The sequence below is a fragment of the Lutra lutra genome, chromosome 4 (genome assembly GCF_902655055.1).
Source record: "Lutra lutra chromosome 4, mLutLut1.2, whole genome shotgun sequence".
Lineage (NCBI taxonomy): Eukaryota > Metazoa > Chordata > Mammalia > Carnivora > Mustelidae > Lutra > Lutra lutra.
This window is the reverse complement of record NC_062281.1, coordinates 172,133,681-172,160,272: the sequence shown is the minus strand read 5'-3', so window position 1 is coordinate 172,160,272 and position 26,592 is coordinate 172,133,681. Positions and strand designations below refer to the sequence as shown.

At 47.0% G+C, this 26,592-nt stretch overlaps 1 protein-coding gene across 1 annotated transcript in view; it reads right to left on the bottom strand.

Moving 5' to 3' along the window:
* Window positions 1–26,592, bottom strand: part of CSMD2 (CUB and Sushi multiple domains 2) — a 619,562-nt gene that overhangs the window by 307,975 nt on the left and 284,995 nt on the right. Inside the window, exon 6 of the mRNA XM_047727770.1 lies at window positions 7,917–8,029. Within this exon, the coding sequence (XP_047583726.1) occupies window positions 7,917–8,029 (113 nt within the window). The remainder of the gene's footprint in view (window positions 1–7,916; window positions 8,030–26,592) is intronic.

Below are 26,592 nucleotides of genomic sequence, written 5' to 3'. Positions count from 1 at the left end.
CCATGGTACCCAGTCTTAAAACCACCAATGCCCAATGAAAGTCTTGGGCTATGACTGCTGAAGATGCCCTCAGTACACTCACTTGGAATAGGGTAAATGTCAGCTTGTTGATTATAGCAACCCAAGCTTCAGGTTCTGGTCTCAGGGAAAGAACCAACAAAGCTTTTGCTACTGATAGTGTGGTATTTGGAAAAGAGAGCCAGGCTCTGAATTTTCAAGATCATTTGCTTCATGATTTAGGAAAAGTTGGAAAGGTTATTGTAACGGAAGATGATGGCACATGCTTGCAAGAGAGAAGTGACAAGATTCAAAAAGAGAAATATTCAGGTAATCACTACTAGTGACTGTGGAAAAGAAAAGCTCCAGGGACATCTGGTGACCCTTTAGATGGCAGAGCTGTGCTGAAGGTCACCAGGACAAGTGACATGGAAGAGAATGAAAGGAAGGAGTAACAGATACAGTGAATGCTCCAAGACCCGTTGCTGGAAAAGGCGCTATCTGGGTGCCTTGCTTTGGCACATTCCCATCTTAAATTCACTGCTCTAGCTAACAAAGAGCAAAAGACTGGTATAGCAACAATGGAAGGAGAACACTCAAAATGCCACCAATTACCATTGCCTAAAATCCAGGAGAGGAAGGATTGTCAATAGTTTAGAAAATAATGTACAGCTCCTCAGAAGCTGGTTATACACTATGCTGGGTGGCGTTTTGAATATGGTGGAAAAAGAAATCATCAACCCAACTATGGGCAGTAGGATATACAAAACAACTGAAGTCTGTAAGAAGTACTTTGTTGGGTGCTGCTGGTGTGGCCTGTGGGTTAACCACAGCAAACCTCGTAGTCACTAGAATCCCTGAAGAAGACAAGGATCCTGGCAGGGTAGATGACGGGCAGTATGGGAGTGGAATGTTCTAATTTCTAGACTAGTGCTTTGCCATTGTTAACAGGCTGTGTGGTGGTCTTCACAAACAACTTCTGACAAGTCAGAAAATGACCAGAAGAAAGATATTTAAGGAAATTTCTATGGCCATCAGTTGTTGGTTTCATGGCCTGGGCAATGCTTTTTGTTCTACCTGGCATGTCTTTTTCCCCTCTTCCCTGCTTGGCTAGCTCTCACTGGCGAAGGCCTGACTCAAAGGCTTCCTCCTCTCTGTGGCTGTGGCTCCACCTCAGGGAGAAGTCACTGCCCTTACAAGACTTCATCCGGGCATCTGTTGAAGCCCTTTTTCTACTGTGATGTCATGTCCTGTTCTCCTATTTGTCCCCCAAGCTTACAGATCTGTGACCTGTGACTGACAGAGCCAAGCACACAGAAGTTTCCCTGAACCATCCGATGACTGTGTGGATGAAGAAATGACCAACTGTTAGAAGAATATGTGCTTGGAGTTCCTTTCCTAGCAAAAGGACTGGGTTGCCCTTGAAAGCAGGTGAGGTGAGGGGTGCTGTATTTTGTGTTCATGCTGTTTTCAGTTCAGGCTCACTTTTGATTGAATTTAGAAGGCTGGCCTCAGGGGCACTGGGCTCTGGGCTCCGGAGCCTGGAAGCAGCAAGTCTGCGATTCATGGAGGACACCTGGATATCCAGAACATAACAATGAGGCTGGCAAGGGTTGAGTAGCTCAGCAGGTGGACAGGAATTGGAGAGAAGAGTCTGAGCGTGGACATAGGCTGCCTGAGGCACTTTAGCTCAAACCCAAACAGAAGCTTGGGTTTATTACTATAAAAAGCATCTCGATGCATGCAAATTGGTTTCAAATGTTTGAGTTTCTTCGGCAGACAACTGAGACTCAGTGTCTCAGACTTCCAGAAAGCAGAGGAGCTGATTCTCTCACTGTGGAGTATCTCCCAACTCCTGGTTCCCAGAGTTCACTTGACAACACAGGCAGTGAGAGGAACAGCAGAGTCAGGCTAGGATTTGGCTGGAGGGAGGGTCAAGCAGTGGACAGTAACCATGATGTTGGAGTGACAGGCAGAGAGCCCACGGCTGAGGAGCCGGAGCCACCAGGTCTACCTGTCACTGCACAAGGGGTTCCTCCTATAACAGGGAGTAGAGGTGACTGGTGCAGTCTGAGGCCTGAGGGTTCCAATTCCTGAACATCTGCCACGTGCCAGATATTTTAGCAGGACCTCCTTCAATTTCCACTAGCCCCATGGGGGTCAATACCATTCCCTCTCTAGGGACCAGCAGGGCAACAGTAAGCTGGGAGGTATGCTCTCTTCCTTGCCAGGAAAGACCCTCACCAGTTGTGAACATAAGCCTCTGGGGGAATTTAAAAAGGCTCTTCTCAATGTCATTCCTTGCAGGCTTGAAAAGAAAGCAAGAAAGCAATTAGCACTGCAAGAAAGACTGAAAATATTCCTTTCCTGGAGGTAGAAGGATTGATTATATAACCTCAGTGGTCTCCCAGAACTGGAGAAAATTTAAGGGATTTCCATTTCTGTGATTGCCAAACATTTCAGGTACAGGAACCTGCTGTTACACTTCTAGGTAAATGCCCACTACACAAAACATATCAAAGAGGAACTGTTCTGGTTTAAGTTGATGGTGTGGGGGTGAACCTAGAGCCCCACCCACTCAGTCCCTATCAAAACAGCTGTGGGGAGATGCTCTCCAGGCTCCAAGGAACCCACTTTGAAAACCACTCTTCCGGGCTCCCTCCTCTCATGTTACACACATTTGAAGAGGACTCCTGCCCTGAGAGGGGACCAGTGACCTCTGCCTCTACTTTGCCTTGAGTCTTCACATCTCTCTCTCCAGCCCAGACCCTTCTCTGAGATACAGACTGACAGACCAGCCAGCTACCTACTAGATGGCCCCTAAGCCCCAAAACGCCAATATCAATGTAGATCAACATGTTCCAAGCAAATCCACCCTCATGTGCCTCTGCCCCAGGCCACCTTGGTTAACAGTATCATTTTTTCACCTGTTCCCTCAAGCTAAAAACCTAAAATTCACCTCTGAATGCCCTGCCTCCTTCCTCCACCCCTCTCACTCCCCAATCTAACAGGCCACGAGTCCAGCCAGGTGACCGTGGGGAGGCCTCTTCCAGTCTCTCTCTGCCTCTGCCTAAAGTCTAGGTCCTTGGAGATTTTCAGGTTCTCCGAGACTCTTAACTGTCCTCCCATTGTCATCTGAGAGTAGTCAAAGATCTTCCTGAAATGAAAATATGATCATGTCTCCCTTGTTTTTTAAAAATTTTTTTAAATAATTTTTTATAGATTTGTATTTATTTATTTGAGAGAGAGAGCATGAACAGGGGGAGGGGCAGAGGGAGAGAGAGACCACAGAGCCCAAGGTGGGACTCCATCTCAGGACCCTGGGATCATGACCTGAGCCGAAAGCAGACGCTTAACTGACCGAGTCACCCAGGTGCCCATATGTTAAACTTCTGTTAACTCTTGTTAAAGACCTATGATCTCCTGTCTTCGGTGCAGCTTCTCAGTGTTATCTCTGTCTCCCTCTCTGGGCTCGGAGATTGCTGCCTTGACCGTTGTCCCGTGCTCTGGATGGCAGGCTTCCAGCTGGGGCAGCAAATATTTTCGGGGAGAGGGGAGGCCAGAGAGTGCATGAGTTGGGCTGTGGGTCATGTCTCAGCTGTAGAGTGCCCAGCTCTAGCCTGGTAGCGCTCTGGAGGCTCTCAACACTTCGTAAATGAATGAGCAAGGCTGTATTCCATAAACCTTTATTTATGGATACAGAAACTCGTATTTCATACAGTTTGCATGTGTCACGAAACCTTCTGATTTTCTTTTTCAGTCTTTAAAAACGTTAAAGCCATTGTCAGCTTGAGGACCACATAGAAGCAGTCAGAGAGCTGGGTCAGGCCTGCGGGCTGTAGTTGGCCCAGCTCCTCCCTGGACACGCAGGTCTCCGGGGCTCCTCAGACTTAGCCGTTTCTTGCCTTCCCTCTACCTGGAATGTTCCTCACTATCTGTGTGGCATCTTTCTGGAGCCCACACTGATGTTGCTGCCACCTTTTCCTTTTTTTGGGGCTTAAGTGCTTCCCGCTAAACTAATTGCTCCTTTATCTCTAATCCTAGAACCCTTTCCTAGGCCTCAATTGTATCTCTTATCTGGCTGCGCACAATTTATAGATTTACGCCTGTTCCTCTCTTTAAGCTGTTCTCCTTGACAGCAGAGCCTGGCCTAGCCGCAGTCCCCTTTCCGTGCTGTCACATGGCCATGTCACACCAAGATGCTTGAAATTCAGCACGCTTGCCCACCATCTGACAGCCAGCCAGACGCACACTCACACTGGAACTCTGGTCCCCTGATTTCCCGAGGTAGCACTGAACATCCTGTTTGGCCAAGAATACCCCTAAGTTCTCGTTGGACTGAGATGGGAATGGAATATGCCATGTTGTAGGTTATTCATTTATTTGTTCAATGTATGATTTGGTTTCTGGGGGCAAAAAAAAAAAAACAAAAAAGCCCAAACCAACTGTTCATCAATCCATTTAGGGGTTTATAATGATTAGCCCTGAGGTGCCATAAATCACTTGAGACTAATCCCAGCAAGCTGAGGGCTGTGGAAACTGACGCCTTGCTGATGATGTGTCCCTAGGTCCAGTCCTCACACTTCTCTGTCCTGCCCTGAGCACTGCTAGAGCAAGGGGGCCCTGGTAAGGCTCCTAGCCTCCTAGAGTACACAGGGGGCCACAGCAGGGCCTCTGTTCCCCTGTTTCTCGCTCCTTTTGGGTTGGCAGATGGGAGGCACAGCAGACAGGAGGGATAGAGAAGAGAGAGATCAGGTTACTGATTCTGGGCTCCTCCTCCTGCTCTGGATACTGATTCCCAGGCCCCCTCCTCCTACACTGTGGGTTGGCAGTGGTCAGGCTCCTCAGTTTAGCTAGGTGGCTTATCTTCTACTCCCTCTGCCCCCAGCCCCCACTCCACTATGGTGAAGGCCTCCTTGTTGCGTGGTCGCTGAGGGCCTCATCATCCTTCTGGGGACCTTTAATCCCATCCTATCCTCTGTAAAATGTCCCATCACTAAACCCTCCTCAGAAAGCTGGGCAGGATGTCTTCTATCTCCTGCTAGGCCCCCTGACTAAAAGCTATCTTTGCCAGGTTTTGGGGCTGTATTTGCAAGCCACCAAACGGATTATTTTAGTCATTTCCAAGTTTCCTTGCCTTCAGAGCAGTGGTTCTCAATGGGGGGTGATTCTGTATGCGGGGGTCATTTGGCCACGTGTGGAAACTTCTTGGTTATCATGACTGTGTGTGTTGAGGGAGATGCTACTGACATCTAGCATTGAGCGGATGGAGGCCAGGGATGCTGCTGAGCACCCCAAAATGCAGTGGACAGTCTCCTACAACAAAGAGCTCCCCATGCCACAATGTCAACAGGGCTGAGGCTCAGGAACCCTGCTTGAGTCATCAACTGAATTACTAAATGATTATTGCGTATGCTTGCACCATGTGCCCCCGGTCTGGAAAACACCAGAAAAAGAAGTTCCCAGGGTAGAATCAGTTATTAGCACAGTATATCTGCCACCGTCTATAAGCGTGAATACCGCTGGCGTGCAAATCCCGCCTCCCGCACTCCATCGATGAGACTCGGGCCAGTTACGTGGCTCTCGGAAACCCTGGCTCCTCGCCTGCAGAGCGGGGCTAAGAGGAGGACCTCCTTCCCACAGCCGCTGTTAGGACTGGGTGAAGTAGTAAATGCCAGAAGCCTGAAGTGAGAGAAAGCCCTCTGGAAACACTGGCCCACGGGAATGAGCAAGACCTGCTCAGAGCTGTATTCGGGGAGACAGAAAAGGATAAGATAGGGCTTGCTTTTGAGAAGTTCATCACTAAAGCAGATTTTCAGACTGTGGGTTGTTAGCTGCTGTAGACTTGTGAAATTCACTTCGAGGCTGCAGTTAACATTAAAAATGGGAAATTTTCAGGGTGCATCATGTTTCGTAAGGGTAAATACCACTTGGTGACATTTTCTTTTTAGTTCTATACATAGATGTGTGTACTGGGTTGTGTTGGAAAATGTACTTCTTTATGGTGGGATGAGATTAACAAATGAAGTTTAAAAGCTACCAGTTAAATAGGAAAGGTAAGACACTCGAGGCACCATTCAGAGAAGGCTCTCTGCTTTTGCAGAAAACTCACACGAGCCTGTGAATGAATTCAACTTCACCACTTACAACCTGTGTGATCTATGTGTGTTGGGCTTGTTACTAAACCTCTCTGAGCCTCGGCTTCTTCAGCTGCAATGTAGGAATTAAAAACACATTTTGCCACTGTGCTGTGTGTGGGGGGGGGGTGCCCAGCAGGGCAGTGGGGGACAGGGCCTTGTCCAGGCCTCCTGCACAGCAGGTATGCTCCTGATCTTCTAGAGGCTGCCACACAGCTCGGTTCTTGTCCCCCATTGTCTGGCATCAAACTATAACCCACGGCCATGCCAAACAGGCCCTCGGGCACCCGAAATAGTAGAAATCCTGGTACCTATTTAACCAGATAAAATGATAATATTCATCTCTACTTTTCTATTTTGGAAAATACAAATAAAAGATCCAGACAGGTGCTTCGCTTCCACAAAAGCCCACGGTCTGCAATGGAAAAATGTTTTCAGGAAAGCTCTCAGAGTGAGGCTCTGTGAAGCTCATCAGACCAGGGTGGCTTTGGGGTTTATTTTTTAAATATTTCAAAGGTGTCCTGCTACCCTGAGCTAAGGAAGTGAGGCTATTTAGGAAAGGTCCCAGATTTTACAGGTAAGGCCTCTGCCTCCAGTGCCAGTTTTATCCTAGTTTCAGGCCAGAAATCCTGGCCCTGGGGGCCTGGTGGCGGGGGCTGCCCCCTGCCCCCTCCAGGTGAGTGATGGGCCACTGCTGTCCGGAGCCAGAGCCTCCAAGCCAGGGTTGGGAGGGACACACTGCCCTGCTCTCCACCTGAGAATCTGCATTGCCCCCTGCCCCTACCCCCTGACCCAGCACACCCCTGCCTGGAGGCACTTCGTACTTTTTATCAGCCTTACATGGTCCCATTCTCTGCACACCATTGGTTTTCCTCACTCGCTCACTTACACCGTGAGCCTACCCCACCTTTTATTCCCGAGGGCCTTCCAGGGCCTTCTGCTTAATAGGTGTGCAATACAAGTTCACTGTCGAATCAATCAGAACCATCAGCTTGTAATTGGTAGCAGTTAAGGGCTTAATGAGCAAGTTCTAAAGCCCACCCTTGGTGTTTATAAATTTTGTGTACTTCGAGCAAACTCAAGGTTGAAAGGAATGTCCTCATCTACTCCCGTACATTCCCTGGACTTTGGATCTCCTCCAGGCCTGAGGAGCTCCCTGTCTTGGGGAGAGCCAGTTCTCCAGGATTGGAGCAGAAATCTGCTTACCTACGATTTCCACCTGCCATTCCGAGTCTGGTTTCTGGCTGCCAGGCAGCCCTTCACAGACTAGGGCACTTGAGCTATAGCACTCCTAGAGTTCCCCTGCCCGCGTGTGTAATACATTTGGGTGCTATATAACACAAAAGACAGTCTTCCACTTTACACCAGGGGAGGTGGAACACCGGTGATCTAGAGTTTGGGCTCTGGATTCAATAGGCAGGAGGAGTTCAGATAACCTTGGGAAACTGGTTTAATTGCTCTGGGCCTCACCTTCCTTGTCCATATAACAGGGATGGTGACACCACTTACTTCACAGTGGAATGATAAGGGTTAAATGAGATGATACTTATCAAGTGCCCCCCACAGTGCCTGGCTCTTCAAAGGCACTTGGTGGGGCCTGGGATGGGCCACATGACCCCATTGCTGCCTGGGGCAGCAGGCCACCGTGGCAGATGCAGAGATGCCTGATGTGGAGACCCTAGGTCTGCAAATAAGAACAGGATGCTAGAGGCATGTCTGGGGACAGGACGAGCTACCAGGAGTCACTGCAGCCCATGGAAGCAGCATGGCAGCCCCACCTACCTTGGTATTGGGCACTGAAACCACGCTGCCGGTGGTTGCCGTCCGAGGTAAAGTGCAGCCGCAGCCAGTTTTTGCTGCTGATGACTGGGGCTGGGAGGCTGGCTCCAGTGAACCTGTGGGAACACGATATCAGCAGGGTTAGGGGTGAGACAGGGGCAGGCATCCAGGTGTGAACCCATTTCCCATGTGAGCTAGGGCCTCGGTCCAGGCCTAGAGCAGGAAGGAAGGGTGGTGCCACCCTGGCTGCCCTCCAGCGACCTAGGGACTGAGCAGCTTCAGGTGGCTCTTTAGGGGCCCTTCCCACCTGGGTTACCTTAAGAAGCTGTGGAGAGGGTGGGTCCTTCAGGCCAGGAGCAGAGGCCCATCCCCTCCTCCCAGATAGGAGTGTTGACAGGTGTCACTCCCTTGTGCCACAGACTGCAGTTGCAGGAGCTTTCTCCTGCAGTCCTCCCAGCAGAGCCCACCCAGCCCCATCTAAGATCCTGATTCCCCCAGCAAAAATCCAGCCAACAACCTCAGGGCCAAGGATCAGTTACCCCTAGTGAGGCCCCAGGGAGTCTGTGGAAAGGGCCAACACAGGCACTCTAGGCAGTGTGGCCCTTCAGTGGTGTGAGAGCCCATTCTGGGATCACTCAGTAGGCCCCAGGTCTCCTCTAGTTCTTCCCCTAGTGCTGCTGCCTCTATAAGAAGCCTCCCCCTTCCTGCTGGGTCCACCCCTCCTCCCTTAGATTAGCCTCTTCTGGCTCCCAGCTAGTCCAGCCCAGAGAGGAGGGCACCGGGGTCTCTCCTGCTGTCACTGTTCAGTGCCCTAGCCTCTTGACAAATTGCCATCTTGGGCCAACTTCCAGGTCAACCAGATCCTTCCTCTTGGAGCACAGGAACCTTCAGGGGTTCCCTAGTGGCTACAAAAGACATGCTGCTTTTCAAAATTCCCACCTGTCCCCTGCCGGAATGAGCCTCTACTCAGTGCTGGCCCTCTCTACCATACTCAGGCCAAGCTGTGATGTCCTCCACCCCGTGTGCTCCCTGCACCCAGGAACCCCCTCCATCTTATCTTCCCTCATCTACCTCACTGCCTCCCAGTTGGCCCATACACTGGTGTTCCCCGCTCTTCCTCCCCACATAAGAATCAGGTACAAAGCTTCCCAATGCCTCCACTCTGGCAATATCACACCTCCCTCCTGTCTGCTCCCACCCCCGCGGGGACACCCTACCAACAACTCCTAAGCACGCACACTTGTCCTTTTCTAGATCTTCGCCTTTACTGCTGGGAACAGGCCCACCTGTAGCCCTCTCTCTTGCACACCCCATGTCACCTGAGATGACTTCGGGAAGCTCTCAAACATCCTGTCCTGAGAAAGCCTTTCCTCCTCTGCTTGGCTTTGTAGCCACGTGGATTTGGGTTCTGATCCAGCTTCAGCACTTAGTAGCAGTGTGACCTAGGACTAGTTACTGAAACTTTCTGAGGATGAGAATATGAATAGCAGCCTGAAGTCCTGTGGGCAAAGAACATAGCCCAGTCCAGGCCACACAGGGGCTCGAGAAATCTCATTTTCCTTTTCCCTCCTCCATGATGCCACATCACTGCATTCTGATTATGATTCCCTATCTAGGTGTGTGTCTCCCTATGATACCTCCTCAAAGAGGGCACTGTAGCCTGGTGGTAAAGCTTGGGCTCTACAGGGATCAGCTGTGTTATCTTAACAAAAATTACTTCTGCTCTCCATAACTTTAACTTTAAAATGGGGAAAATGACAACCATTCCTTCAAAGAGTTGCAAGGATTAAAGGAGGCAATACACAACAAAGACCTTAGCATGGTCCCTGGCAAACAGAGAGCTTTTGGTAAATGGTGGCTGCTCTTTTCTTCTCTTCCACTTGCATTCTTCATCTCTGAACCAAGCACCGAGCACAATGGTTGATACAAAGCAGGGACATCAGGATTCCAGTACAAAACAGGTGGTGCAGTCATCTGAGAATAATTCCAGGAGTTCCATGAATGGACTCTTTGTAAAGGGACAACCACCAGGGATGGGGCAGTATCCATACAGCTTTTGGAGCTGTTTTGGGCCTGGAGAAGAAATGGTGTCCCTGAAAAAGAAGGCTGTATGGAAAGGGCCACCATAAAGGACCCAGCTCTTCAGGCAGTTTGTGGAAGTCCCACCTGGAGGGAACAGGAAATGGATACCCAGAACTCACTTTCCTCCCTCCCCCCCTCCAGTCTCCTGCTGACGCTTCTGTTGATCTCTCCCAATTAGAAGCCATAAACAAAGGAGCATACTGATGTAGCCCCACCCACAGCAAAGTCTTCCTAGACACGGAACCAAGTGGAGAAAGCTGGGGAGAGTATTTGGAGGGACAAGTGGAAGAGATCCAGCATGGTGGGTCCCTATAAATATGTAATAAGCAAAGGAAAACAAGTGGTTTCATATCCTGGCAAAACTGAGTTTTTACTATAATGAAAATGCTGACACACACCGAACTCCAGTAATATAACCCATATTGCCATGGTAAGAGCTATTCTAGAAACCAATTACCGTATTTTACCAGGTCCCATTTAAAATAGTTTATTATAGGCTGAGTCATTTAAGTTTTCTAAGGAGCCACAAACAGTATTGTGGCTTTTTCCTCCCCAGGCCAAATTCAATTCTATCTCAATGACAAAGCTTAGAGACTATTTACATAAGGGAAGTAGAAATAGGGAGAATTTACCTGAATAATTCAGAACCAAAGGCTGTTTATTGCAAAATAGAATGTGGGGAGGGTGCCAGGGTCCCGGGAGCAGGAGGAGAGTAATGATCGGGATGGAAAGTGGACTTCTCCAGCCCTGGTACCTGCTCTAACTCCAGCTGCCCAGTTTGGAGACGCCCCAAGGGACATCTGTTTTCCATCTCTCCCACACCTTTACTCATCCCTAGGACTCCTGCTAACTGTTCCCTCCCAAGGCTTAAACTCTCAGGGCCCTGTGGTGCCTTCACACCTTTACTCTGTTCTGCTCCTGACTCCTCACACATAAATGCACATTGGAGAATTTTCTTGGCAACTATCCCAGGAACTGGGGGCTTCCATGCTGTTGTCATCACATCAGACTCTGCCACTGAGATGGTGCCCTGTGTCACTGACAACTCTCCAACAAGCCAATGACACACACAATGGCATGGATGACTCTCAGAAGTATTATACTGATAAAAGAGGACATACGGTACAGTTCCATTTATATGAAACTCTGGGAAAGACTAATCTATAGCAAAAGAAAGCAGATTAGTCATTGCCAGAGCTGGGGGTGAGAGATACCAGCAGGGACCCCCTGGAAGGGAGTACAAGGGACCCTCCTCGGGTGATAGAAATGTTTTACATTGTGAAGGAGATGGTGGTTATATGGGATGTACACGTTGGTCAAAGCTTTAAAAACCGTACATTTAAAATGGGTCACTTTATTTTTTGCAAAATTTACCCAAAATAGAGTTAATTAAAAACAGTCTTTAGTGGCTCCTATCCTTGGTGTAAAAGACCTTTCTATGGCCTTAGGCTTTAAAAAAAAGTCAGAGTGTCCTCACCTCTCTTACCTCCTCTTCTCTCCACCTCATTCTTTCTGTTCTAGCCACACAGGTCTCCTTGCTGTTCAAAACTGGCCAGACTAACATAACATAATGAAAAAGATAAAGAAAAACAAAAACAAAACAAAACAACAAAAAAACCTGGCCAGACCTCCTCTGGCCTCAGGGACTTTGCACTTGACATTCCCTCTGCCTGCTAGCTGGCTCTTCTCCCAGACATCCATGTGGCTCACCTCCTCACTTCGTCTAAGGCTTTGATCAGATGTCACCTTCTTGGTGAAGTCTTTCTGGTCTGACTCCTGCCTGCCTACCTTCCCTGAGCACACGCGCGCACACACACACAGACACACAAAAAAACCATCTCCAACCAAACAGAAGACCTTACTTGTACTTGAACACACACTGCTTTTTTGTGCTTCTCTGCCTTTGCACTTGCTGCTTTCTGCCCTTTCCCATTGTACGAGCTGGCTGCACAGAGAGGTGAAGAAACTTGTTCAAGGTCACACAGCTATTAAATGGGCAGAGGTGGGAGTCAAACTCAAACCACCCCACTTAGAGCCTATGTACTCAGCCTCTGCATTGTACTGCCACGTACACCCAAGCATGAAGGAAGGCAGTGGAACAGTTCAGGCTGAATTCCATTCTGTTTCTTTTCCTCCCCTCTCACATCCCCCCCCCCCCCAGGATCCTCTTTAATTTTGCTCCCTCTTAGAACCATAATTAAAGGCAAGAAACTCAAAGAGAGATTCTCCCCTTTAAACCTTTCTGTCCACATTAACTTCACTCTGGGGGGCCTGGGGAACTCTAAGTTCGCCCAGGAAACTGCTATTGCAGTATAGCATAAAATGTATTTAAGCAATTACACTCAATTTTTTTTTTCTTTTTGGTAAATTGACTTCCGTTAAATGGGGCTTCATTAATGGAATCTGGCTTGGGGAGAATAAAACAACAACAACAACAAAACCCACAACCGCTTCCTTTAATGCTTGTAGTTGATTATGGGAAAAGTGGCTTTGAATTCCCCTACAGCAATCTCTAAGTTCTTGTCTTGGTAATAAGAGAGCTCAGAGCAGACTCCCCGGAAAGCATTTCTTCTTAAGAAGCTTCTCCTACGTTCAGGATGCTGGGAGCGCTGAGATGATAACAGTCTGCAAGGAATCGCTTCCTAACTATACGCAGAGGGGGAGGAGTATTAGGAGCTTCTGGTTTAAATTTCAGTATTCCTGAAAACTGACATGCTCAGCAGAACATTCACTCATTCATTTACTCATCGAGCACATATTGGATACGAGGCATGGCACTTGCCAGTGGGTGCCACTCCCACTGGTTCCCTGGATATGGGCAGTCCTTGCAAAGCCTGAACTCTACCATATTCATCTGCACAACCTCAACTCCTCGGTCAATAGCATCTGGCTTATGGGCTCCCAGAGCATCTCCTGTGGGCTTTATCTCTCAGCTAAGCTATGCGCACAGCCTGAATCTGACACAGGGTTAGAGAATCTCTGCATCCCAGGGGCAAGCAGAAGCCATCCTTCCAACTCCAAAGCTGGCTGGAGAGAATACAAAATATAGGAGGTGTGTCCCACTTTATCCCCACTCCCACACCCACCTCCCTTCCTACGTGCCATCTGCTCTCCTCTTTGGGGGATGGAGAAGGCACCATGATGCAACCAGGAAAAACCCTTCTGGAAATGGCTTAGTGGTGGTGGGTAAAGGGCACCAAGGCCCTTGTTGGAGACCTGACTCCTGCTGCCACTGCCCCAGCCACCTCTTGTTAAGAAAGTGAACACTTATTGACTCAGCTCTGATACTCATTCTCATCACCAATGATTTCCGTATTAGTTTCCCTTTAGCCAAATGCCTAGGATTCTTGCTAAGTCGAGATAAATGCTTTTCCCAGGACAAATCCATGATATCATCTATTTTCCTGGAACCGGGCAAAAGCTCGGGATGAATGCAGTTCTCTTTTGGATATGGACAGTTGGAGTCCCTGAACCTTAAGACCTATCTTTGGAAAGGCATCCCAATATCTGGTTCTCAGCAGTGCCTACCCAACCCAGTTAGTCATTCAGGCAGCTCTGAGCAGCTGAGCCACAGTATGAAAATTCAAATCCCAGCTACCCACCTGGAGGTTTTGAGACTTGTCTAACAAACCCAAGCTTCTGCCAATCATTCTCGCTCCTCAGTGTTCTTTCTTCCCATAATCTACACCGTCTTCCTAGTCACCCAAACCAGGCATCATCCTTAACTCCTCCCATTCCTGCTCTCCGTGACCAACTGCAGCCACATCTTCTCTGCCTTGTGACCTCATGATCCTCACCTGGACTACTAAGACAGCCTTTTGTCCTGCCCTCTGCCCTCAATCCCTCTCTGTATTCTGGGGGGAGATTTCCCCGAGTTCCTGCCTTGCTAGAAACCCAGCAGCAAAGGCCCGCTGGCTCCAGTATTACAAAGTCTAGACTTTTTCATACCTTCCCTCCCCAGTGACACCCACTTCGAGCCCCAGCTTCTTTCATATCTCCATGCTTCTCCATATGCTACCCCCTCTACCTGGAATGTCCTTTCCTGTTGCCCTACCTGACTTCCTGGGAAATATCACTGCTCCCATAAACCTAACCAAAATGTCTCCTTTTCTCCACCTCTCTCTTTCCCTGCCCCATGGGAGAAACATTTGCCTTCACTGTGGCCCCTTTGCACCATGCTCACGCCCCTGCCATCGTACTGGACACACCAAATCATAACCATCTCCCTGACTAGAAGCCAAGCTCTGTAAGAGCAGGGACAGAATTTTCTTTATCTCGCTATGTCCAGAAACACAGCACCGTGCCTGGCATGTGGAACAAGTCAATTCCTTAGAACAGGGGTTGGCAAACTATAGTTTGCCGTCTGTTTTTAAAAATAAAGTTTTATTGGATCACAACCATGATCATTCATTTACGTATTGCCTCCTTTTCAAGCTATGATGGCGGAATTGAGTAGTTGGGGCAGAAACTATAACCTGCAAAACACCAAATATTTGTCTTGCCCTTTACAGAAACAGTTTCCTGACACCTACCCTAAGCCTTGCAGATGACATAGCTTGTTGGTAAAAAGTAATTTCCAAGTAAGGAATAATAAAGGAATACATACACAGCTAAAATATTTCCTGATAGTGCACAAATACTTCAATGTACATTTATGCATCAATCCATTTAATGTAGTACCAAGGTCTTTTCTTTGATCACAGTTTTGTTCTTCACAATCTCTTATATAAACTCCATCTATAATGCATCGTTCGCCATATCCGATTTAGCTACAGCTCATTCAGTCAATAAATATCTATCGTGCACCTGCCATGTGCCAGGCACTGTGTGGGGGCACTGGGGATGGAGCGGTGAGCAAGACAGTCCTGGTCCCTGCCCCGATGGAACTGAGCAATTGTCTCAGTCACTCACACCTAATATTTAGGAAGCAATTCTTTTTTAGAGATTCTCCTCCATGGAGTCTTTCCAAAGCACTCAATTTAGTTTCCATAGATGCAACTCTATTTCCTTTCACACTCATATTTCATCAGTTTATGTGATGTTTAATTTAAATCACATAATTACAATAACAAGTATGACTGGCACCAAGAGAGTTGGCAACAGACCCATCTGATTCTCAGAAAGTGCAAGACTCAGCTGGTGGGAGCATGGAGGGCATGGGCTTTGAGGGTGGGGGTGGGAGATGGCCTGCAGGCCGCTGGTGCTTAGAGTGCCACAGGGCATTGGTCAGGAAGTTCTAACAAGGCCATGGGAATTCCAGCTACCCCAGGAAGCTGCTCTGGTGGAGACGGCTAAGAGCACTTCCGTTATACATGTCTTGTGAATGAATGAATCAATGAATGAACAAATGGCAGTCTCCTGCTTTCAGCTGTGGGCATCTTTACTAATCACATCCCCTTTGCTACTAGGAGAGTGGGATTCACTTAATATTAATATTAAAATCCTAATTGATGAGGACTTCACAGGACTTCCAGGCCTAAGGGCCAGCTATGTATAGATCTCAACTACAGCCTTCCCAACAGATGGTCAGTTCAGATCTGTTCTGAATGCTTCCCAAGACTGATAAGTCAGCTTCTTGCCACATCCTCCCAGTCTACTTTGATTTACCCCCACCCTTTTCTTGATGCTTCCTGCTCATCCTTGAGCAGGCATCTTATAGCCACTGGCTCCAGAAAGTCTAGCTGGCTTCTCCTGTGTACCTTGGGACTCCTTGCACGTCCTCTACCCTGGTGCTTGCCTCACCAAGAATCATCCAGGGGTCTGCCTCATTCTCCAAACTGTGCGCTCCTGAAGACAGGGGCTGTTTCTTTCTTCTTTAATTCTTTCATCAGTACCTTCCATGGAAACCTAACACGCCTCCATAAACATTGCTTACTAGAAGAAGGAACGCTTGAATGAGTCAATGAATGAATGAGATCCTTGCTAGTGAAAGCAGAGGGCATATGAGGGGGAAAACAGACCAGCAGGTGGGCCTGGAGACAGTGGTGAGAGCCTCCAAGGCCATAATGGGTTTCATCCTGGTTTCCTATGAATATGCGCCCCCACACCCCCTTGGTCCCTCAGCCCTCGCCCTATCCCCTACTCATTTGCCAGCTGCTCGTACCTTTCTGGGGGACTCTTCTCATCCTGACACATCCCCAATGCACTAACCGTGAGGTCTTGTAATCAGTGTGGGCAAATGTTCCTCCTTCCCCAGAAGGAACTCAATAAACTCAACAAATTACCAGGGCTCTTCCCTGCTCAGCTAATTGTTAGCCCCAGGGAACCCACACAAGCTACATCAGGTAAACGCTTTTCCTCCAGATGCACTGCTCCCTGGAGGACGAGTATGTGAACCAGGAAAAGGGTAGGACAGGGCTCCCGGCAATGTCTGCCCCTGGGATGTGGGTGTCATCACCGCTGGGGGTCCTGGGGCTTGTGCGTTGGGGGTGGCACCTTGAGAAGGGCTGGGAGTGGCTTGGGGTGTTCATTTTTTGCATTCCCTGCAGGGCTGCTCACCCAGAAAGGCTGCTGGCTGAGGCGTCTCCTGACTGCGCAGAGTAGACTGGCACTGGGTCTGCGAACGGGAGCGGGGCCTGAAGTGCTGAGCTCTGGGTGAGGGGGCTCCTGGCATGCTCTCAGCTACCTTCCAGGGCCCCCGCGCCTCCCTCATTTTCTGTCAGTCCCACTCCCCTCCGTGAGCTACAGACGTCTGAAAAGCATGCGCCCCCGCCGACCCCACGCGACCCACAGGGCGCGCCCGATTGGCTCAGGGTGGCCACGTGACACCAGTGGGGCCAATGGGCCCATGGGAACGGGCCTCACCCGCGGGAGGGATTCCGGAAAGGGTGGCCCCACATCAAGTCTTCCACCTCTGACCCTGTACCTCCACCCCATCACTCTCACGGGATGTGGGTGCCTCGTACATTATCCTCCTCCACGGCCTGCTGCCATCTGCCTGGGACAGAATCTAAGTGCCCTCTCTGCCCTGCCCTGCTGCTGAATCCTTAGCTAGCCACGCTCTGCTCCCAGCCCGGGTCTGCATTGCACCAGGTTAGGCCGGATAGCTCGCCTGGAGAGCTGATGGCCCCATGGACTAAAATGTTAAAGCCTGCCCCATCAGTCCTGGCCCCGGAAGTGGGTGCCTTAGGAACGTGGTGGCCGAGGCACACTCACACTCAACCTGACCCTCTCGCCTTCCCGGCTCAGGCCTCTGCCTAGGTGGAGATGTCCCCTGTCTGGGTTATCACCTGTCTTGTTCCCCTACACAGAGGCAATAGGTTTAAGGAGGTCAAACGTTAAGGGCCAGGCCTCTGGAACCAACACAGCCTTGTATTTGAGTCTGGGCTCCACTATTTACTAGTTGTGTAAGTATGGGGATGTGCCAAAAATTCTCTGAATCTGTTTCCTCATCTGTGCAATGGGAGTCCTATGAACATCTGTGCTTATGTATATAAGGTGTCTAGGATTGTGCCTGACACACAGCAGGTGCTTCACAAATGTGAACTATTCTCCCCCACCCTTGTTTAGCTAGGTCTGAGAGAAGGAGAAAGGATGGGATCTTATCAGAGCCTTGAACCCTATCTTCCAGAGCATACAGGGTTTAAGTAGACCCTGGAGTAGCCTGGCCTAGGTTTCCCTGGAGAAGTAAGGATGCCTGCACCCAGTCTGGTGACAGGACAGTACATGGGGGAAGAGACAGGGCACTCTGTGTCACCCAAGGTAGCCAGTCCATGTGGCAGCTACCTTCCCTTCTCCCTCAGCGGCTCTAGCCTTGCCTCCACCAGTTCCTGCTCTCTCAGTCTTGCCCATCTTCCACCTGTCACTAGCAGACATGAGTCAGAGGAGGGGCCTGTCCCCCTCCCAAGGATGGTGGCAATGTATGCCTTGCAGAGGCCTCTGGGGATTATATTTGGATAATACTTCTCATCCTGAGGAAATGTTTGCAGATGGCTTACTGAGGAGCCTCCCACGCCAGCCTCTGCCTGCCACTCGACTGCCACTCTTAGCTTGAGCAACATCAATGTCCTCCTCCCCCTCCAGGAGGAGGCAGCTAGCCAGCCCTGCCTGAGAGCCAGGCAGCTCTGAAGCCCTGGCTGAGGGCATGAGCCTCTAGTCAGCTGGAGAATGGATGGGCTAAAGCATCTTGGTGATGTGCAGGCCAGTGAGCAAGGTGTCCTAGTCAGATGGAGCTGGACTTGGATCCTGCCTCCACATCCACTGACTGCGTGACCCTGGGAGATGGCTTCACCTCTCTGAGTCTCTCTTTCCCAGTATGTGTATCACAGTGCTTTGTGACAATTTGAGGTGCTATGGTGATGCTCGTAAACTCCTGCTACGCCTTCAAGACATAGCAGCCACATATTCTTGATCACGGCATGTCTCCAGAAAGCAAAGGAGAGTCGTGGGCCAAGGGCTAATACTTACTGAATAGAAAGCAGTTTGGGGGGCACCTGGGTGGCTCAGTGGGTTAAGCCTCTGCCTTTGGCTCAAGTCATGGTCCTAGGGTCCTGGGATTGAGCCCCACATTAGGCTCTCTGCTTGGTGGGGAGCCTGCTTACCACCCCCCCACCGCCTGCCTCTCTGCCTACTCGTGATCTCTGTCTGTCAAATAAGTAAATAAAATCTTTTAAAAAAAGGCAGTTTGGGGTGGAGATTAGGAACATGGGCCCTGGAAGTTTCCTGCTTGGGTTCAAGTCTCATCTCTTGTCTAGCTATCAGCTGTCTAACTATGGGCAAGTGGTTGACCTGCTTTGGACCTCAGTTTCCCCTGCTATTTGCTAGGGTAACAACAGCACCCACCTCATAGAGCTGACAGGGGGTCTAAATGAGATAATGGGTATAAAAGCTCTTGGTATGGAGGGGTAAGATGGTGGAGAAGTAGGAGACCCTGTTTCAACCAGTCCCCTAAAGTGAGCTAAATATCTACCAGAACATTTTGAACACCCATGAAATCAGCCTGAGGTGTAAGATTATACACTTCTGGATCACTACAGGGGCAGAAGACACCAATGGAGAGGTAAAGCAGAGTGGGAACACTCGGACTGATATCAGAGGATAAACAGAAGGGGGAGGGAGCCACCAGAAGTGACTCATTGGAAAGTAATATCTCAATATGAAAGTGCCCTGTGATTGGGGACCAGCATTAACTTGGAGTCTTGTTAGAAGCACCAAAAAAGAGTAAAAGATCTTAAGAGGCAACTGGTGGAATCGGGTGGTCACAGGCATGGGCCTAAGCCCATGGTCCCAGGACGGTCACCACTGGCAACCACCCATGCCAGAGAGAGTCCAGCGGGGGCTCACGTCCGTGATCCATGAGCCCACGGCTTTCCACTGCTTGCACCACTGCTTGGGCTGGGCCCACTCCCACCCGTGCCTGAGTGAGTCTGGTGTGGGCACTGGCCCACGGTCTCTGGGCCCACTGACTTCTGCATGTTACCTGTGCCGCCACTGGGTGTGAGTGCACCGGGCGAGGGCATGGACCCCAGACAGCAGTCCCAGGAATGGCAGTCACCTGGGATCAGGCTCACCCAGACCAATATCATTCATGGCTTTAGTGGCACAGGGGTGCGCACTGCTTGTGGAAGGCTGCACTGTTCAGTGGAGTTTGCAGAGGGGGAGTCTGTGTGTTCTGGACCACCCAGAGGGGAGCAGACTGAGGCTTCTCTCTGAGGCAGAGGTCTGGGTGCAGACGGTTTGCTTTCCACTAAACCTCTGAAAAGCCCTGCAAAAAGCCCCCAAAGAACAAAAACCTCCAGAGAACAAAAGCCTGAAAAGCTGGTTTCCACAGAGCCAAGCTCCTTGATAGTGGGCGGGGCGACTCAGCCCCAGGAGGACTGACTGAAAAACAAACAAACATGGCAGGCCCCTCCCGCAGAAGACAAGCCAAAAGAACCAGAGGACGTTAATCACAGGGTCCCCATAAAACTGTAAAACCCCAACATCAGGGGAAAACAACATATTAAGCTCCTGGTATTGCCCCAAAACCTGTATATTTCATAGTCAACTTTTTTTTTTTTAATTCGTTCTCATGATTCTTGTTCTTTTAATTTTTTTAACCTTCTTACCAGTACAACTAGAGGTTTAATACAACATATTGCATAACAACTTTTAACTTGAACTTTTTTCATACATATACCTGTTTTTTTTCTTTTTTTTATACATATAGATATAAGCTTCAAGGTAATCCTTTTTCCCTATTCAATACTACCCCTATATATAAACCAGTTTTAATTTCCCTGTATGTCTGGAAATTTGAGTCCTTTAACAAAGATAACAACATTCACCCAGGAAGAACCGAAATAACCTTCCATATCCACATCAAGGATTTGTAAACACCTTCCCATCTTATTCTTCTGTTAGTATTTGTGTATTTGTTTTTGTACTATTTAAATCTTATTCTTGGGGTTCATTTTGGCTGTTTTTTTTCTTTTTTTCTCCCTTTTCTTTTACTATTGTCAGTCTTTTTGTTTGTTCAGTTTTGTTTATGGACCTTATAAATCTTACTTTTGGGGTTTATTTCGGCTGGGTTTTTTTTCTTTTCTTTTTTTTTTTTCCTTTTTGGTGGTTGCTTCAAAAACTTTCCAGGGTGCACCTTGCCTGGATTGTGGTTGATATATTTAGCTATACATCCCCGTAACCACCTCTCACCAAAATTATTAGGAGGAGGAACACCCAACAGAGGAAAAATTCAGAGACTGTGCCCTCTGTCACAGAACTATTGGATACGGACATAAACAGTATGTCAGAAAGGGGATTCAGGGTAACAATTATCCAAGCAATGGCTAGGTTAGAGAAGATCATTAGTGGCAACACAGAAACTCTAAGGGTGGAAGTGAGGGCTAATCTGGCAGTACTAAAAAATGCTATCAGTGAGATCCAATCTAATCTAAATACTCTAACAGCTAGAGTAATCAAGGCAGAAGATCAAATTATTGATCTAGAAGACAAACTGATAGAAAAGAAGGATCAAGAGGAGGCCTGGAACAAATAGCTTAGAAGCCATGAAAACAGAATTAGGGAAATAAATGATGCCATGAAACATTCTAACATCAGAATTATTGGGATCCTTGAGGGGGTGGAGAAAGAGAGAAGACTAGAAGATATAGTTGAACAAATTCTGGATGAAAATTTCCCCAGTCTGGAGAATAAAACAAATGTTTGTGTCTTAGAGGCAGAAAGGATACCCCAAGATCAACAAATCTAGAAAGACTTGCAGATGCTTAATTGTGAAATTCACAAATCATAATCTTAGACAAGAGGTCCTAAGGGCAGCTGGGGGAAGAGATTCCTTATGTACAGAGGAAGGTCTATCAGAATAACATCAGACCAGGGCGCCTGGGTGGCTCAGTGGGTTAAGCCGCTGCCTTCGGCTCAGGTCATGATCTCGGGGTCCTGGGATCGAGTCCCGCATCGGGCTCTCTGCTCAGCAGGGAGCCTGCTTCCCCCCCGCCCTCTCTCTGCCTGCCTCTCCATCTACTTGTGATCTCTCTCTGTCAAATAAATAAATAAAATCTTAAAAAAAAAAAAAAAAAAAAAGAATAACATCAGACCTGTCCACAGAAATCTGGCAAGCCAGAAAGGGCTGGAAAGACATATTCAAGGCACTAAATGAGAAGAACATGCAGCCAAGAATACTTTATCCAGCAAGGCTGACATTCAAAATGGATGGAGAGATAAAGACCTTCTAAGACTGGCAAGGTTCAAAAGAGTATGTGGCCACCAAGCCGGCAGAATAAGAAATATTAAGGAGAGGATTCTATAAAAGAAGAAAGAATTGAAGAGTGACATAGAACAGAAATTTACACAGACAATCTATAGAAACAAGGACTTCTCAGGCAACATGATGTCAATAAAAACTTATCTTTCAATAATTACTTGCACAATGTGAATGGCCTAAATGCTCCCATAAAAAGGCACAGGGTTGCAGACTGGATAAAGTGACAAGACCTTTCCACATGCTGTCTACAAGAGACACATTTGGAACCTAAAGATACATCCAGACTGAAAGTGAAGGGATGGAGAACAATCTTTCATGCCAACAGGCCTCAAAAGAAAGCTGGGATAGCAATTCTCATATCAGATAAATTAGACTTTAAGCTAAAGACTGTAGTCAGAGATAAAGAAGGACACTACATCATTCTTAAAGGTTCTACCCACCAAGAAGATCTAACAATTATAAATATTTATGCCCCCAATATGGGAGCAGCCAACTACATAAGCCAACTGTTAATCAGGATAAATAATTATATTGATATGAACACATTAATTGTAGGGGATCTTAACACGCCACTCTCAGCAATAGACAGATCATCTATGCAGAAAATCAATAAATAAACAAGACCTTTGAATTACACATTGGACCAGATAGACCTCATATATAGAACATTCGAATGTTTCATATATACAGAACATTCTAACCTAAAACAACAAAAAACTCATTCTTCTTGAGTGCACATGGAACTTTCTCGAAAATAGACCACATACAGGGTCACAAATCAGGGCTCAACTGATACCAGAAGATTGAGATTATTCCCTGCATATTCTCAGACTACAATGCTTTGAAAACTGGAACTCAACCACAATAAAAAGTTTAGAAGGAAATTCAAACACTTGGAAGCTAATGACCACCCTGCTTAAGAATGTTTGGATCAACCAGGAAATCAAAGAACTTAAACAATTCATGGAAACCAATGAGAAGGAAGACACATCAGGGATATGGCAAAAGCAGTCTTAAGGGGAAAATCCATAGCCATCCAAGCCTCACTCAAAAAAATTGAAAAATCCCAAATACACCAGCTCTCTTTACACCTTAAAGAACTGGAAAATCAACAACAAATTATGGCAACCCCAAGAACAAGAAGGAAAATAATCAGGATTAGAGTGGAGATAAATGAGATAGATACTAGAGATACAGTAGAACACATCACCAAAACTAGAAGCTCGTTCTTTGAAAGAATCAATATGATTGATAAATCACTGGCCAAACTAATCCAAAAGAAAGGAGAGAGGGCCCAAATTAATAAATATGAATGAAAGGAGAGAGATAACAACTAACATCAAGGAAATAGAAGCAATCATCAGAAATGATTATCAACAGCTATTTGCCAAAAGTTAAGCAACCTAGAAAAAATGGTTGCATTCCTGGAAACCTATCAACTTCCAAGACTGAAACAGGAAGAAATTGACAACCTGAATAGACCAATATCTAGTAACAAGATTGAAGCAGTGATCAAAAACCTGCCAAAAAACAAGAGCCCAGGACCTGATGGATTCCCTGGGGAATTCTATCAAACACTCAAAGAAGAAATACCTATTCTCCTGAAGCTGTTTCAAAAAATAGAAACAGAAGGAAAACTTCCAGTCTCTTTCTATGAAGCCAGCATTACCTTGATTCCCAAACCAGGCAAAGACCCCATCAAAAAGGAGAATTTCAGACCAATATCCCTGATAAATATGGATGCCAAGATTTCAACAAGAACCTAGCTAATATGATCCAACAGTACATTAAAAAGATTATCCACCATGACCAGGTGGGATTTACCCCTGGGATGTAAGGGTGGTTCAACATTCGCAAGTCAGTCAATGTGATAGAACAAATGAATAAGAGAAGACAGAAGAACCACATGGTCTTCTCAATTGATGCAGAAAAAGCATTTGACAAAATACAGCATCTGTTCTTGATTAAAACTCTTCAAAGTATAGGGATTGAGGGAACATTCCTCAACCTCATAAAATCTATCTATGAAAAACCCACAGTGAATATCATTCTCAATGGGGAAAGCTGACAGCATTCCCTTTGAGATCAGGAACATGACAAGGAGGCCCACTCTCGCCACTGTTGTTCAACATACTACTAGAAGTCCTAGCAACAGCAATCAGACAACAAAAGGAAATAAAAAGTATTCAAATTGGCAAAGAAGAAGTCAAACTCTCTCTCTTTGCAGATGACATGATACTTTATATGGAAAACCCAAACGACTCCACTCCCAAACTACTAGAACTCATACAGCAATTCAGTAATGTGGCAGGATACAAAGTCAATGCACAGAAATCAGTTGCTTTCTTATACACTAACAATGAAAACATAGAAAGGGAAATTAGAGAATCGATTCCATTTATTATAGCACCAAGAACCATAAGATACCTGAGAATCAACCTAACCAAAGAGGTAAAGGATCTGTACTCAAGGAACTACAGAACACTTATGAAAGAAATTAAAGAAGACACAAGAAGATGGAAAAGCATTCCATGCTCATGGATCGGAAGATGAAACATTGTTAAAATGTCTATACTGCCCAGAGAAATCTATACTTTCAATGCCATCCCATTAAAAATTCCACCGAAGTTTTTCAAAGTGCTAGAACAAACAATCCTAAAATTGGTATGGAACCAGAAAAGTCCCCAAATTGCTAAGGAAATATTGAAAAAGAAAAACAAAACTGGGGGCATCATGTTGCTTGATTTCAAGCTTTACTACAAAGCTGTGATCACCAAGACAGCGGTACTGGCACAAAAACAGACACATAGACCAGTGGAACAGAGTAGAGAGCCTGGACATAGACCCTCAACTCTGGGGTCAACTAATCTTCAACAAAGCAGGAAAAAATATCCAGTGGAAAAAAGACAGTCTCTTCAATAAATGGTGCTGGGGAAATTGGACAGCTGTGTATGAAATGCAACCATTCTCTTACAACGGACACAAAGATAAACTCCAAATGGATCAAAGACCTCAAAGTGAGGCAGGAATCTATCAAAATCCTAGAGGAGAACATAGGCAGTAACCTCATCGACATCAGCCACCTCAACTTCTTTCATGATATGTCTCCAAAGGCAAAGGAAACAAAAGTGAAATGAACTTTTGGAACATCATCAAGATAAAAAGCTTCTGCACAGCAAAGGAAATAGTCAACAAAACAAAGAGGCAATGCATGGAATGGGAGAAGATAATCACAAATGACACTACAGAAAAAGGGATGATATCCAAGATCTATAAAGAACTCCTCAGACTCAACACCCAAAAAACAGATAATCACGTCAAAAAATGAGCAGAACATATGAACAGACACATCTCCAAAGAAGACATACAAATGGCTGACACATGAAAAAAATGTTCATCAACATTAGCCATCAGGGAAATTCAAATCAAAACCACATTGAGATACCACCTTATACCAGTTAGAATGGCCAAAATTAACAAGACAAGAAACAAGTGTTGGAGAAGATATGGAGAAAGGGGAACCCTTTTACACTGTTGTGGGAATGCAAGTTGGTGCAGCCACTTTGGAAAACAGTGTAGAGATTATGACCCTGCAAATGCACTACTGGGTATTTACCCTAAAGATACAGATGCAGTGAAAAGAAGGGCCATATGTACATAGCAGCAATGGCCACAATCGCCACAATGTGGAAAGAGCCAAGATGCTCTAGAGCAGAGGAATGGATAAAGAAGATATGGCCCATATATACAATGGAATACTACACTTCCATCAGAAAGGATGAATACCCAACTTTTGTATCAACATGGATGGGTCTGGAGGAGGTTATGGTGAGTGAAATAAGTAGAGAAAGTCAATTATCATATGGTTTCACTTATTTGTGGAGCATAAAGAATAACACGGAGGACATTAGGAGAAGGAAAGGAAAAGTGAACTGGGGGAAATCACAGGGGGAGATGAACCATGAGAGATTGTGGACTCTGAGAAACAAACTGAGGGTTTTCGAAGGGAGGTGGGTGGGGGGATGGGTGAGCCTGGTGGTGGGTATTAAGGAGGGCACGTATTGCTGGGAGCATGGGGTGTGGTGCATAAACAATGAATCTTGGAACACTGAAAAACTAAAATAAATTTTTTTTAAAAAGCTCTTGGTACAGTTCTCAGCACATAGCAAGTGCTCAAAGACCATTTGTTGTTATTACTGAGGGCCAATAATGTGCCAGTGTTGTATATATACTTTCTGAATAACAAACCAGAGATCTAGTGGAGCAAAAGCAAGTAGAAGGGAGAGGAAAGAGATAAAAAGGAGAGAACAGACAAATGGGCAAGAGGAGAGTCTTCTCCTCCTGGCTTCTCATATTGCTCACCTGCATTACATCTGGGCTAATGCTCTTGGTTTCAGATGGCAGAAATCCAGATCAAATCAGCCTAGAATAGAGAAGACATGACTGGCTGCTATAGTCAAGCCATAGCTAGCCCCAGGGATGACTAGACCCAGGGACCCAAATGTCACAAGGCCCCTCTCTCTGTGTCCTCTTTCTGTTGTGCTCTGTCTGCTGACTTCATTCTTTCCATGGCAAATGGCGATGCTCAAGGCTGGACCCATGGCCACCCTTAGCAGCTTTGATTCATCCTCACACCTTCACTTCCAGAAACAAGACGAAAATCCCTTTCTTAGTTCTAATTAGAAAAAGCTCACTGGAGTCCTCCAAGTAGTCCCACTGGGGGGTGTGCCCATGCCTGGGGCCAAGGGCATAGGCCTCCTCTGGAACTGTTTCGAAGACAGTTCTCCAAAAGAAGGGATGTGCTTAGAAGGAGGGAGTGGCCAGTGCTAGGAAGACCAAATGAAAGATACTCATGTTGGTTGAAGGAGGCAGGGAGCTGGACAAAAAGATCAGGGACCA